Source organism: Silene latifolia, chromosome 5 (assembly GCF_048544455.1).
Source record: "Silene latifolia isolate original U9 population chromosome 5, ASM4854445v1, whole genome shotgun sequence".
Lineage (NCBI taxonomy): Eukaryota > Viridiplantae > Streptophyta > Magnoliopsida > Caryophyllales > Caryophyllaceae > Silene > Silene latifolia.
This window is the reverse complement of record NC_133530.1, coordinates 43,568,723-43,583,778: the sequence shown is the minus strand read 5'-3', so window position 1 is coordinate 43,583,778 and position 15,056 is coordinate 43,568,723. Positions and strand designations below refer to the sequence as shown.

At 37.4% G+C, this 15,056-nt stretch overlaps 1 protein-coding gene across 1 annotated transcript; it reads left to right on the top strand.

Annotated features, from left to right (window-relative positions):
• Positions 1 to 8,780: 8,780 nt before the first annotated feature.
• LOC141657361 (uncharacterized) lies at positions 8,781 to 13,842 on the top strand. Its single transcript, XM_074464561.1, has 2 exons — positions 8,781 to 10,403; positions 13,333 to 13,842. The coding sequence occupies exons 1-2, from the start codon at positions 8,919 to 8,921 to the stop codon at positions 13,717 to 13,719; spliced, it is 1,872 nt and encodes a 623-aa protein (XP_074320662.1). The 5' UTR covers positions 8,781 to 8,918; the 3' UTR covers positions 13,720 to 13,842.
• Positions 13,843 to 15,056: the final 1,214 nt, after the last annotated feature.

Sequence of the window (15,056 nt, the reverse complement as noted above, 5' to 3'; positions counted from 1 at the left end):
AGAAACTCGAATTTTAATGGATATTTGAAGGGGAAACGAATTGTATTTCGAGAGAGACACAAACTGTTTCAGTTTGGATGTCTCGGTTTTGTCGAGGGTTTTGAGAGGCAATTAGGGTTTGTATCTGGAGTTTAATGCTTGTGAGTGACGGTAGTATGTATGGAGAACTTAGAGGCCTGAATGTATGGTGAAGGGGGGGGTATTTATAAGGAGTTTCGAAGGGTAGAAGTAGGGCAACAAGCAATCGGGCCTGTTTCGCATAGCTGCTGCCCATCAGCTATTCGTGGGGTTTTTAGGGTTTGTATGGGGGGTTTGCTTGGTGGTTAAGCTAAGGTAATAAGGGTAGGATACTAGGGTATGGGTTAGGGTTAATGGGCACGGGTTTAAGTGGTGTTTGGAGCGGGTTTTGGGCTCGAGATTGAGCACGCAAAACAGGGGGGGCTGTTTGTGTTGCGGGCTGCTTGGGGAGTATTTGGGATGGGAATTGGATGGGTTTTGTGGTGTTCTAGGTGCTGGGTTATTGTGGGTAATGTGGAGCACGGGTTGGTGGTGATGGGTTGCGGGTTTGGACCAAGTTTGAGTCGGTTTAGAAGGGCTTTCGATGGGCTATACAAACACGGGTAGAGGAGGGAATTGGGCTGTGTTGGGGGGACGTTTGGAACGAGATTTGGGGCGTGGATAAGGGGGTTCGAACTGGGGTTGGATGGGTAGAGGCCTAGGTTGGTTAGTGTACTCGAGATTCGTGCCAACTCGTAAAGAAAACGGGCTCAAAAACCGAGCTATAATCGAGCTCCAAAACGTGTGGTTAAAACGAGTTTTCGATTTTCAAATTCGATTTTTCAAATCGATTAACACATTAAAATCAATGATTTTTCAAATCAAATACACTCATAAAATGATTTTTCAAATCAATTATTTATTTTATTTTCAATAAAATAAACTTGAGAAAATAAATTCAAAATAAAGTAAAATGAATTCACCTTAAAAAAGCTTTAATTTAAATATCATTTAAATTAATAAAATACTCCGTCGACAACGCTCATTCTACATCGTAAAACGAACCCAAATAATGACAACGACAACTAATAAATACATGTGTCCTATCATCATCGGGTGTTTGTCGGGTTCTCTATAAATTCCAATATCGACGGATATGGGTATCTACACAAATTCGTCATCTTCATCATTTTCTCCATCATTTTATACCTGTCCAAGAATGCTAGATTCATCAAATATGACATGGACACTTTCTTCAATTAGCATGGTTCATTTGTTATAAACTTTATAAGCCTTGCTATGGTCGGAATAACCAATAAAAACCGCTTCATCACTACGTGGATCGAATTTTCCCAAGTTGTCTTTACCATTGTTGTGAACAAAACATTTGCTCCCAAAGCATCTAAAATATGAGATACTGGGTTTTCTACCACGTAAAATTTCATAGGGTGTTTTATTGATTATGCTTCTTATCATGACTCGATTATGAATATAGCAAGCGGTGTTTACCGCTTCGGCCCAAAAATTCTTTGGCAATTTACTACACAACAACATGGTTCTAGCCATACTTTCAAGGGTCCTATTCATTAGTTCGACCACTCCATTTTGTTGTGGTGTTCTAGGAGCCGAAAAATTATGGTCTACACCATTGTCATTACAATAAGCGCTAAATGATGAATTTTCGAATTCGGTTCCATGATCGGTTCTTATGGAAACAAGTTTGAGATCAAGTTTGTTTTGAATCTTTTTCAACCAAATTAAAAATTCATCAAATGCCTCACTATTGGAACTCAAGAAAAGTGCCCAAACAAACCTAGAATAATCATCAACAATGACACACACATAACGACTACCTCCTCTACTTCTAGTTCTCATTGGTCCACATAAGTCGATATGCAAAAGTTGTAATGGGCGAAGAGTACTCACAATTCTTTTAGACTTAAAGGAACTTCTAACATGTTTACATCTAGCACATTCATCACATACTTTTTCAAAGTCAAATTTCATGTTAGGAAATCCTTCTACCAAGTCAAGTCTGTTAAGAGTATTAAGAGTTTTAGCACTAACATGTCCAAACCTTTTGTGCCATAACCAAGGATCATTTTTCATTACACTCATGCATGACATGGTATGACCGGGTAACGTGTTTAAGTCGGTTAAGTAAACATCTTTGACACACAAATTAGCACTAAATTCCACAATATTACCTTTATCACAAAGTTGAGAAATGCTAAGGAGATTATGTTTCAAACCTTTGACAAGCCGCACATTGTCGACACAAAGTAACGATGACTTACCGACCTTTTCCATGCCTATTATTTCACCTTTCTTGTCGTCGCCAAAAGTTACCTTGCCACCATCATAAGCTTCAAGTGAGAGGAATTGGCTTCTATCTCCCTTCATATGACGAGAACATCCACTATCCAAGTACCAATTGTGGCTGCCTCTCACCAAGCCCTACACAAGATTAGACTTTGAGTTTAGGAACCCAAATAAATTTGGGTCCCTTTTTATCCTTCACATTTCGCAATAAATCTTTTCGAATCCAAACTTGTTTAACAACCTTAATGTTTTTGTTAATATCACTATGTCTTTTCTTACAAGCATTAAAGACATGATCGGTTTTACCACAATAGTTGCAAATGATGTACTCGAGAAGACCAACATATTTCCTTCTTCTAAAGTCGGTTTGAGTTGGATCCGGTTTTCTAAGGCAACAGTCGGACTGACTGTTCCATTTGAAACCAAGACCGGCAGTTTTATCACATCTCTTGGACTGATTAGTGAGGAAATTTAAGACTTTTTTACTTCCATCCCAATTTTTAGACACATTCTTAGCCTCAACAAGTTCTCTTTTTAGTTCCTCGACTTTAAAGGTGAGATACTTGTTCCTTTCTTTAGAATTTTCTAACTCCTTCTTCATTAAAACATACTCGGATTTTAATTCCATGAAACTTTCAGATTTTTGTTGAACATTAAGCTTAAGACTCAATATGCAACTATCTAAATGAACAATTTTGGATCTAGATGAGCTACATTCGGGAGATTCATTTTGAAATTTGACAAATTTTTCATGAAGCATTCTAATCTCCCTTTTGTAGGCATCTAAGTTGACTTTTAGACACTCATTCTCTTTAGTTAAATTAGTGACTAGTTCATTTGACACTTCCTTGACATTGTCAGAGGCAACAGTCTGAGACACTGTTGTTTTAAGTTCTTCTATCTCATCAACTAATTCATCAATTACACCTTTGGATATGGATTGTTCATTTAGAAATTCATCACGTTCCTTAGTTATCATGGACATCTGTAAAATCAGAGTGGTATTGACATTCTCAAGATCAGAAACATCATTTGGGTTCGACCTAAGACACTTTAGTTTGTTTGACAACTCCTTGTTCAATTTGTTTACTCTTTTTAGCTCATCAGAGGCAACAGTCGCACTGTCTGTTGCCTTAAGTTCACTTTTAAGATGAAAGTTTTCTTGAGCAATTTCTTCTATTTCATTTTGCATGAGATCCAACTTTTCAGTTTGTGAACGCCACTTATCAAAGAGTTTGTCAAGAAGCTTACATAGTTTGTCTTTGGAGTAAGTCCTAGCTTTGGCCTTTAGAAGTTTTACCTCATTGTCGGAATCGGAGTCAGAATCGTCGGGATGAGCCATAAGACATCTAAGATGCTCGGTTTTAGAAGGTTTTGAGACTTTGTCCTTGAGACGACTTGTAAGACACATTTTAGCCTCTAATTCCTCCTCGATGATTTCATCGTCCTCGGAGTCGGACATTCCCCATATGGCGGACATGACTCGGTTTTTGTAGTCCTTTTTAGCCTTATCTCGCTTATCTTTGGACTTAAACTCATCCCACTTAGGACATTCTTTAATTTGATGTGATTTGTCACCACATTTAAAGCATCCAATAGTGGTGGAGGGTCTTTTCTTTGGATAGCGTTTTTTCGTGTAGTTATTGTTGAACTTTTTATGTCCATGGCCATTCACCATTCCAACTAAGTTCCTAGAGAACAAAGCAAACTCATCTTCTTCTTCATCCTCATCATCAATTGAAGAGGATGCTAAAGCAAGACTCTTTCCCCTTGAGGATTCACTAGAGTGCTTATCGAGATTGAACTCGTGAGCCATTAGTGATCCTATTAGTTCATGAAGAGATAGAGTGGATAGATCTTTGGCTTCCTCTATGGCGGTAACCTTAGGTTGCCATTTAGTGGTAAGACTACGAAGAATTTTTCGAATGGTGTCCTCGGACTCGAAATTTCTTCCTAGGCTTTTTAGTTCATTTATAATACACGAAAAGCGAGATGAAAAACTATTTATGGACTCGTCCTTTGACATGTGAAACATCTCATATTGTTGCATGAGAAGGTCAATGCGATGTTTTCTAACTTGAGACGTCCCTTCATAGGCAAGAACAAGGGAATCCCAAATTAATTTAGCCGTAGGACATCCGAAAATCCGACTCACTTCGGCGTCTCCTACACATCGTTGAAGAATCGACATTGCTTTCGAGTTCTTTTCGGCCAATTTAAAATCATTTTCATTGTAATCTTTTTCGGCCTTGATTTTAGTAGAACCCGTAATAATGTCGGTTTCCTCAATAACAAGAGGTCCGTCCTCAATGATTTTCCAACATTCATAATCTATACTTTTGATATAGTGCTCCATTTTGAGCTTCCACCACCCAAAATTCTCACCGGTAAAGACCGGGATCTTGGAGTGTTTTGAGGAATCCATATCCCAAGAATCAAACTCTAAGGCGGTTAGCCTCGATCAAGAGCACGAGGCTCTGATAGCAATTGAAGAGTTTGAATTAGGTACTATTTAAAAATTTCAACTTAGTCATTATTGAATTAAAGCAAGTTGATTGATAATGTGAAGAACAAAAGGATACATCAAGTAATATTGATTCATTAAGAGTGTATCACAATGTTTAAGAAGATTGCAGTAAGGCAACGGTTGATCTGACTGTTGCTTGTATGTCTTAGCTTATAAGAGAAGGCTACTGACCTAAAGCAACAGTATCAGCGACTATTGTTAAATAAAATGTGAATTAACAATCGAGTAATATAAATGCAGCGAAAATTAAAGTAACAAAGATTAACACGATGCTTTTGAATTGGTTCGGCCAACTCCTAAGGGCCTACGTCCAATCTTCTTTTATTAATAAGTTTAAGTGATCTACTCCGACTACTTAGACACTTACAAATAAAAGGACCAACAGCCTACTCCGGTTGCGACACAAGTCTCAAGACTACTCCGTCTAGAAACTTAAGACTCTTACTAGAATGATTACAAAGATCAAGTTTCCTCAAACTGATTCTATGAAAGAATTGATAAGGACAACTGATAGATCAATCGATTCTAGGTAAGAGAATGTGACACTTAAGGCAACAGTAGTTAAGACTGTTGCCACTGGAAGACTTAGAAACATTTTGCAAATGAAGTAAACAGCTTTGAGTTCTTAAAAACAAGTTTGCAAAACACTTTGAAAATTCTCTGGAAAAAATCTTAAGAAAATGAAGGAGAGGAGTGATCCTTTTATAGAGAAGCAAACTAGGGTTTAGAGGTCAAGACATAAGGTAGAAAACAAATAATTTTGACTTAGCCAAGTTTGCATAAAAGAGAGCATTTTTCCAAAGGTTAAAGAAGAAAAGGAGCTTTGTTATTATCTTTAAAGAGCCTTTGAAAATCAGTCAAGGCACGATTGACAACCAAGTGAGGACATTTTAGAGGAACAATTTTGGAAAGAAACAAGTTCTTCTTTCCAAAACCCATGATAAAATGTATTGCCATTTTGAGTTAAAACCTTTTGAAAGATGCCATTTGAATATCCTTTTCTTTAAACAATAACCTCTCACAAGATTTAAATATCAGAAATGAGTATTTCAAAATAGAAGTTTGTATTTGGAAATATGAGCATTTTGAAAATTGAAAACTTCTTCCAAGTGACACGAGTTAAAGCAACGGTCTAGCTGACTGTTGCCTTAGTAAGTAGACCGTTGTTCAACAACAGTCTTGCTTACTGTTGCCTCAGTACCACACTCTTTTACCTTTACATAAGTGACTCTTTATTACAACACAATTCTTGGGTAGCTTGTTCAACACGTTTCGACCATAATCACTTGATAATCTCTTGAGAGGTTGGACTTAATCTTGAAATGAAACATCTTATGGCAAGATTAAAGTAGGCATATGTCATCATCAACAAAAGTGTTCAAACATACCATAAGTGTGCATGTTTATATTAATTAATTATTTTATTTTTAAGGAAATTGACCATCTTCTAGTCTTCTATAAATATTTAGGAAAATTACCAAGCATTTTCTTTCTTTTAGTCTCCTTGGAATTGATCATCTTAATTTATTATTTTATTTTAAGGAAATTGACCATCTTAATTAATTATTTTATTTTAAGGAAATTGACCATGTTTAGTCTCTTATAAATATTTAGGAAAATTACCAAACTTCTATATAATTTAATTTTAACCCAAACTATATAATATTTGCATTGAGATCTCTTAATCGGGTCCATCACACAGTGCTAGTGATTTAAAACTATATAGTGTAATTAACTTGTACAACTTTCTTTAATTACATTGAACTTCCTTGGTTTCTGGATTTAATATATAGTACTAGTATTGGTGCCCGGCTTCGCCCGGGCTACCTCTACTTATCATTAAATTTTTTTTCATTAAATAAAATTACTTAAACTTGAATAACCCATAAATTTATCATTAATATATTTTTCTATGACATATTCTAAAATTACGCTGAAATAAATTTTGAGATAAATTCACTACTCCAGCTATTAATATTTTACTCTTATTAATGAAACAATAGTAATAACATTTCACTACTTGGCCGTAATCATTGTTACTTTCACTCCATCACCACCGTAATTATTGTTCTTGTCCTCTTTAGCATTAATATTGATAATTTCACTACTCACACCGTAATTATTGTTACTTTCACTATTGCGGCATTAATATTGATTATTTCACGACTCTCGTTGTTGTTTCTACCACTTTCACTAATCTCGCTGATAATATTGTTACTTTTACTATTCAAATGAGTGATTACTACTCCCTCCGTCCCGGTCAATTGTTGTCCTTTGGTTTTGGCACAAAGACCAAGGAAAGAGGAGATGACCAATAACTAAATGACAAGTGGCACAAATTGAATGAGAATGATTAAATTACTCATCAAGTTCATTCTTAAAATAGAAAGGACAACAAATGACTGAGACACCCAAAAATGAAAAAGGACAACAAATGACCGGGACAAGGGAGTATTATATAACTATATCCAATGTTACTGCAATTCTTTTCTTTACTGATGAAATTACTTTTACTACTTAGGCATGAAATTTTAAGAGGTTTATATATTTATATAAATATATTATATATATGCATTAAGTCAAATCGAAAGAATTATGCGATATTATATATTATGGAATCTAACTTGAATTATTTATAACTTATTTATTATATTTTTGTATGTTAAATAATTAACATCTCTATACATCTAATAAACTATAAAGTTTAATAAAATTGCATAGATTTTAAATTTAATATATAATTTTATGATGATAATAATTAATACCATAAGTGTGCATGTTTATACTAATTAATTATTTTATTTTAAGGAAATTGACCATCTTCTAGTCTTTTAAATATTTAGGAAAATTATCAAGCATCTTCTTTTTTTTCTTTCTTTTAGTATCCTTGAAATTGACTATGTTAATTAATTATTTTATTTTAAGAAAATTGACCATCTTAATTAATTATTTTATTTTAAGGAAATTGACCATGTTTTAGTCTCTTACAAATGTTTAGGAAAATTACCAAGCTTCTATATAATTTAATTTTAATCCAAACTATATAATATTTGCATTGAGATCCCTTAATCGGGTCCATCACACGGTGCTATTGATTTAAAACTATATAGTATAATTAATTTGTATAACTTTCTTTAATTACATTGAAGTCCATTGGTTTCTGGATTTAGTATATAGTATTGATTGATTGATTGATTGATGTGGTTCTGATACCACTTGTTAGATATAATCCGACTAAAGGCAAAAACTTCATATCAAATTACCCGGTAAATTGGAGAGCAAAAGCGTATCAAATTAATAATTTGTCCAACTATATTAATAATCAGCCCTAAAATAACCTAACCCGAATGGTACTCAAATAATCAATTTGCCGTGTGTAGTTGGAAGAGTTGATTGTGATCTGTCTGTGAGCATGAGTAGGCGTTTAAGCGAAACGTGAGAGTAATGAGTTTGAGAAAATAAAAGGGAGAAAAAAGGGGAATGGTTGTCAGGTGTAGTATGTGGAGACTGGAGATCACTAGATCCACTCCATCCAGATTCCAGACCAATACTAAATTACTACTCCCGTATTATCGACTTCCTTTACTTACACAGTTACACCAATACCCACTTCTCTTTTTCTTTCTCTCTTTTCTGCTTCTATATACTCACCTCATCTCAGCCTTTCACTCTATTTTTCCTTTGCAACTTTTTTGGTTTTGATTGTTTCTGCTAAAATCTTGATGCTTTTCCACATTTCTTCTGTTGTATGCCTTTTCATTGTTTAATTTGCGATTTATTGTCTACTCATTTGCAGATTTCAGCTTATTTTTGTAACCCATTTGTAGAATTTGGTTAATTCTGAGCAATTTTACTGGAACCTGATACTTACTGTAGGAATATTGGGAGGGCTGTTTTTGAAATGGGGTGCTCTTCATATTCTTGGGAGTCCTTGATTTGATTAAAACCCCTGAAAATTTTAGTGGATTGGTTCAAGTTTTGTGCTCATATTATTGTAATTGGTGCTAAAGAATGGAAGCAGTAGTTGTTTGATTGATATTGATATAGATATTGTAATTGGTGCTAAAGAAAGATGGAGGATTTATCCAAGTATGGTCACAGTCCAGTTCATTTGGCTGTTGTTCGTCGAGATTACGCGGGTTTAAAGCGAATAATTGCATCACTCCCTAAATTGGCCAAGGCGGGTGAGGTGACTAATGAGGAGGAGTCTGTTGCTGCCGAGTTAAAGGCGGATGAGTTCTCGGCTATGGTAGATCGACGTGATGTTCCTGGCCGCGAGACTCCTCTGCATCTTGCTGTACGCCTCAGGGATCCACTATCAGCTGAGCTTTTAATGGCTGCTGGTGCTGATTGGAGTTTACAGAATGACAACGGTTGGAATGCTCTACAAGAAGCTGTCTGTTCGAGAGAGGAACAAATTGCTATGATTATTGCTAGACATTACCAACCCCTTGCTTGGGCCAAATGGTGCCGAAGGCTTCCTCGTATTATCGCCTCCGCTTCTCGAATCCGTGATTTCTACATGGAGATATCATTTCACTTTGAGAGTTCTGTTATTCCTTTCATTGCTCGGATTGCTCCATCCGACACTTACCGTATTTGGAAGCGTGGCTCTAATCTCAGGGCTGATATGACCCTTGCTGGCTTTGACAGCTTTCGTATTCAAAGGTCGGATCAGACATTTCTATTCCTTGGGGAAGGTTACACTTCGGAAGATGGTAATGTGTCCTTACCTAAAGGCTCCTTGATTGTCCTTGCTCATAAAGAGAAGGAAATCACCAACACATTGGAAGGAGCAGGTGCCCTACCATCAGAAGCTGAAGTTGCTCATGAAGTAGCTATGATGTTTCAGACTAATACGTATAGACCAGGGATTGATGTTACACAGGCCGAACTCATTTCGCAATTGAATTGGAGGAGGCAGGAGAGGTCTGAGATGGTTGGCAATTGGAAGGCTAAAGTATATGACATGCTTCATGTAATGGTTAGTGTCAAGTCAAGGAGGGTTCCTGGTGCAATGACCGACGAGGAGCTCTTTGCTACCGATAATGACGACAAGCTTGCTAATGGGGTGGAACAGGATGATTTTGATGAGATATTAACTCCTGAAGAAAGAAAACAGTTAGACTCCGCCTTACACATGGGTAATTCCGAGGGTTTTGGAGACGGTGATGACCAAGGTGATGCAGTTTGTCATGAAAATGTTGAGTACAACAGTAGTAATGGCAGAGAGAAGAAAAGTTGGTTTTCAAAGATTGCTCCTAAAGGCGGAAACCATAAACAGGTAGACGTTCAAAAGGAGAAAACGGATGATGCCAAGAAGGGGAAAGATAAAAGTAGTAAAAAGAATAAGAAGAAAGGGACCTCGGGTGAGACTAAGCATGAGAGCGAATACAAGAAGGGGTTGAGACCTGTTTTGTGGTTAACGCCAGATTTTCCTTTGACGACGGAGGAACTGCTGCCTTTGCTAGATATATTAGCCAACAAAGTTAAGGCTGTTAGAAGACTTCGGGAGCTTCTAACTACTAAGCTACCTCTTGGCACATTTCCTGTTAAGGTAATACTGTGGTTCAGTTTTTTTTAGCTGTATTGCTGCATTGAAGGACTGCATGCTTTAACTCTGTCTGAATGATTTCTGCTATGCGTAGCTTTTATGTCGGAAATTTTTGTTCCCAGTATATCCATTTTGGGCAAAATCTCTATATTTAGGTCCCCAATAGTCTGGCTTCTTTCTGCTCAATCTTTAAGATCGGAAGAAGTAACTGCTAAACCTGTTTTGAAAATAGCTTCTGAATTTCTGATATGAAATCAAGAACCATTTTCCTATGGTTTATCATCTGAAAAATATAGGTGTTTGGGTATAGTAGTGAACGTCTACTAGGGCTTCTTTATGGTACTGGAAGTCTTTCGGCTGAAGCATTTAATCTTTATCATTGGATGTTCAGATCAAGGGGTTTTATGGCAAGGAAATAGACTGTTTTGGGAAAATGATTCCAAAATTTCGATCGGTTGTAAGGTCTTATGATTCTCAAAAGTTGTTAGTTGATCTTCTTCAGAAAAAGCAGCAGTAATCCTTTGTTAGGATTCAAGTTTTTTTTACTGGTGTGTGTGTGTGTGTGTGGAGAGAAGAGGGGGAGGGGTTCCTGGCAAATCTTTCCTATGAGTTGATGTTGAAAAAAACAAAAAGCAGTAACCCTTTATTTGGGTACAAGTTGAGGAGGGAGGGCGAGGGAGGGTTCCTTGAAAATCTTCCTATGTTAGAAAGATATTAATTTGTCCGTTCATTTCCCTCTGAACGAACCTACTATGCAAACAAGGTATATAACATCCCTCCTTTTAGTCACTCCTCCCTTTCCCACTGAATCCGTCCAAACAAAGCCTACATACTAATAGTAGTCAAATTTGATATGATAAGAGGGATAAGTATTTGCACTAAAAGGAGAAGGTAGGGATAACTTTCTCCTTGCAAGGGATTGATTAGGTTGGGGCTAGTTGTTGTTGAGGCCTTTAGGGTATGAGGGAAATGCAAAAGAATATATGAGGCATGGTTCAAAATCTTGGCCGAGTTTTGTCGGATTTTTACTCTACCGATATGAGATATCTCTCGAGAAATCACCAAGATTAACCTCCATCCGTCCGCGATGGCCAATTAAGGACTGGTTATACGATACCAAGATTTTGAACCATGATAGGAGGTATTGGAGAGATGGGTACAAGTACACAAAGAGAGTAATAAATACCTCATAATCGGGGGCAATTGTTTCCCACCATTCCGAGGGTAATGCATTAGCTTCATTGGTCAAAATGAGCACTGAACGGCTAAGGCATGAAACTCGAGTAGGTCTCTTGCCAGAAGTAAGCTAACGTTAGGCGCGGAATATCTTTTATGTCAGCTGGTTGATTGTAGATTGGTTACCACTTCAAAAACACAGGCATTAGAAAATCCCATGATTTTAAAAAAACAAGGTTGTTTGGTTGCCATTTTTTGGGGAGAATATAGGAATTGGAACTTACCAGGAACTTCCAATGCCTACATGATGTGGGAAGTGGCTTACCTACTCCCCCCTTGGTCATTGGAAGTTCCTGTGGAATTTAATTCTTGCATGGGCAACCAAACAATTTTGCCAAATTCACCCGAACTAGATAATGGAACTTAATTCCTATGAATTGCAAGTTCCTAGGAAGTTGAAGTTCCTTGATCAACCAAACGACTAATTAGTCTGTGGATTGTGTACAAGGCTTAAGTAGCTTATGCCCTCATTTAATGAGATCCATATTACCAAAAGTACTCGCTTTATTAAAAGTGTATTTCTTAACCAACGAGTTTTAATTGTTTGAGACTACAACACAACAAAACAAAACAAAAAAACGCACTTTAAGACCTAGAAATTGGTATACTTCACATCTCTATCAACAATGTACTTTGCCGGTTTGTTTTAATTCAAATGCATTTTGCATCTCTTTCTATAATCTCCCTCGCTGGTTTGGTTTAGTTGAAATGGTTATAGATTAGACTGGATGATATGTACAACATATATCTGCTATCAATCATATAACTTGGCAAGATAGAATCCAACTGTCTTTTATCATGAAGGGGGTTGGGATAAAGGGGGGGAGAGGTTGGTCGGTTGGATATGGAAAACTGCTTTCTCTTGTTGCTGGCAACAAAAAAGTTTCACCGTTGAGATTTCTACATTTGAGAAGAAGGCCTTAACAAAAGTAAGATGCCCGTTGAGATATGTAGTGGGTGCGACCTGCTTTCGATAAGACAAATTCCTATCCCCAAATTGCCGAGTCCTAACAAATTGATTATTTGGAATCTAACTCCGTCCGTATATATGTGCATTTGGCTGGTGACAATGTGATGATATGTCAACTATTCATCGTGAATTCATGATAGAGCTTGGTGTTAAATGTTTTTTGAAATTCTTCAAACACCTTAGTATTGTATTTTGTGTAGAGAATCTAGATGTGAAGTGCCTTCCTTTTTCTGATTCCACCCCTTTCCAAGTCCTGGTACTAAGTCACAGATTGATCATGAATCGCGTTAGAGCATACTATGATGTGGTGGACCGATGGGGTGTTGAAATGTCGTGTTTTGTCACGTCTTAATTTTCTATCGATCACTCAAGTGATATTGGCCCTATTGGTCAAATGTCAGCTATCTTGTGGCAGCCCTGTACACAAGGGAAAATATTGTCAAAGTAGGCTGAAAATCTCTTATGAACAGCTGATATGTAACATAGTAGTACAACGGCCAATATTTGGTACTGTGGCGATAGTGAAAATTATGAATGAACCATCATTCAATAACAGTAACGTCAATTTAAAAGAACGACTTATTGCTCTAGATTGGTGACCTTAAAAAAAGAGTAATGATAACTTTTTTCTGGTGCTCAGTTGTTAGGATTATCTGTTTTGATGAACTATTGAACTGCATTTGAGATTTGTCTTACGATTCCGTATGTAAACCTCCCTTTATTCAGGTTGCCATCCCAATTGTACCAACCATTAGAGTTGTGGTCACCTTCACAAAGTTTGAAGAGCTACAGCCAACTGAAGAGTTTGTCACACCACTTTCAAGCCCAGCCCATTTCCAAGACTCCAAGACCAAAGATTCTGAAGGGTCCACCTCGTGGATCTCGTGGATGAAAGGGAGCCGTGGTGGGCTATCTAGTGACTGTGAGAACCAAAGTCACCGGTATAGAGATGACATGGATCCTTTCAGTATACCGTCAGACTATACTTGGGTCGATGCCAATGAGAAGAAACGTCGAATGAAAGCTAAGAAGGCTAAGAGCAAGAAGAATCGCAGACCAACTGTGCCAAAAAATGGGGACGCCAGACATAACTTGAATCACAATGCAGAGTAACTTCAAAGGAAAGATATATTTCAAGTCAGGGCCCACCCACTTCGAACCCAAGACTAGTGGGTCCACTTCGAGGTGAAGGTAAATGCTCTCACTCATGCGCTTGTTGACCCAATGCGCTTTGTCGCGTTCGTGTATTGTTGTGCTGTTATGGTATGTGATATCCTTGAGAAGAAATATCCATGTTTCATTAGTTTATGCACCTTTCTAACTTTTTCCCTTTTCTGATTTTTGTTTGTTCCCACAAATGTATTGGTTGGTGTTTGTATTCATTTTGACAGCACTAGTGTAGGAAACATATTAATGCTTCTTGGTGATGTATCAATATTTTCCCAGGCTTCTGTATTTGTCAAATTGTTACACCTGTAGTTTTGATTAATTAACATCTTTTTTTTTTTCTCTTCGAAAACTTAGACGTACACTAAGATGGAGTATGTATCTGTTTGTGAAATGTGAATATTACTACATGTTCTCTTATCAGCGAATTTAGTCGTGCATCGGAATGGGGGTGGGGGTGGATTTCGCATAATACTCACTCGATTGCCAACCCTGCCTTGCATTGCACATGTGTCGCCTATACTAATTTACTTAAAATTATGTCTACTAAATATTTGGATGAGAAAGTCAAAATAACCCAAGTGGTGCTTCGCTACTACGGTTTCATCCGTGTATTCAGACTTCTCCCATTTCCGGAGCATGACACTTAGGGTCCGTTTGGATACAATTTTAGGAGGGAAGGGGAGGGGAGGGGGAGTGAGGGGAGGTGAAGGGAGGGGAGAGAAGGGGAGAGCAAATGAGATGTGGGTGTTTGGATAACAAAAATTATGAAGGGAAATGGAAGGGGAGGAAGGAGGGAGATGAAAAATGGATGGAGGATTGAAGGATGTTGGTGGTATAATTAGAGTCCAAATAATGTTTTCTTTCCAAATCTTGCCACCCTTGGAAAGATTATAATTTGTTCTATAGGGGGGAAAATAAGTCCTCTCATTTCTCTCCCTTTCCATTTCCTTTCTCCCATATTTTTTATCCAAACAAAGGAAATTAAATCCCTCCCTTTCCCTCCCCTCCTCTTCTCTCTAACTCCTTCAATCCAAACGAACCCTTAGGGTGTGTTTGGATAGCGAAAGTGGAGGGAAAGGGAGGGGAGGGGGAAGGAGGGAAGAGAAAGGGAGGTAAGGGAAGGGGAGGGCAAATGGGGAGTGGGTGTTTGGATACAATTTCCTTCCAAATCTTGCTTTTATTGTGGAGAGATTTTGATTTGCGCTTGGAGGAGGAAAATGGATCCCTTCAAATCTCTCTCCTCCATTTCCTTCCACCCTTATTTCTTATCCAATAAGGGA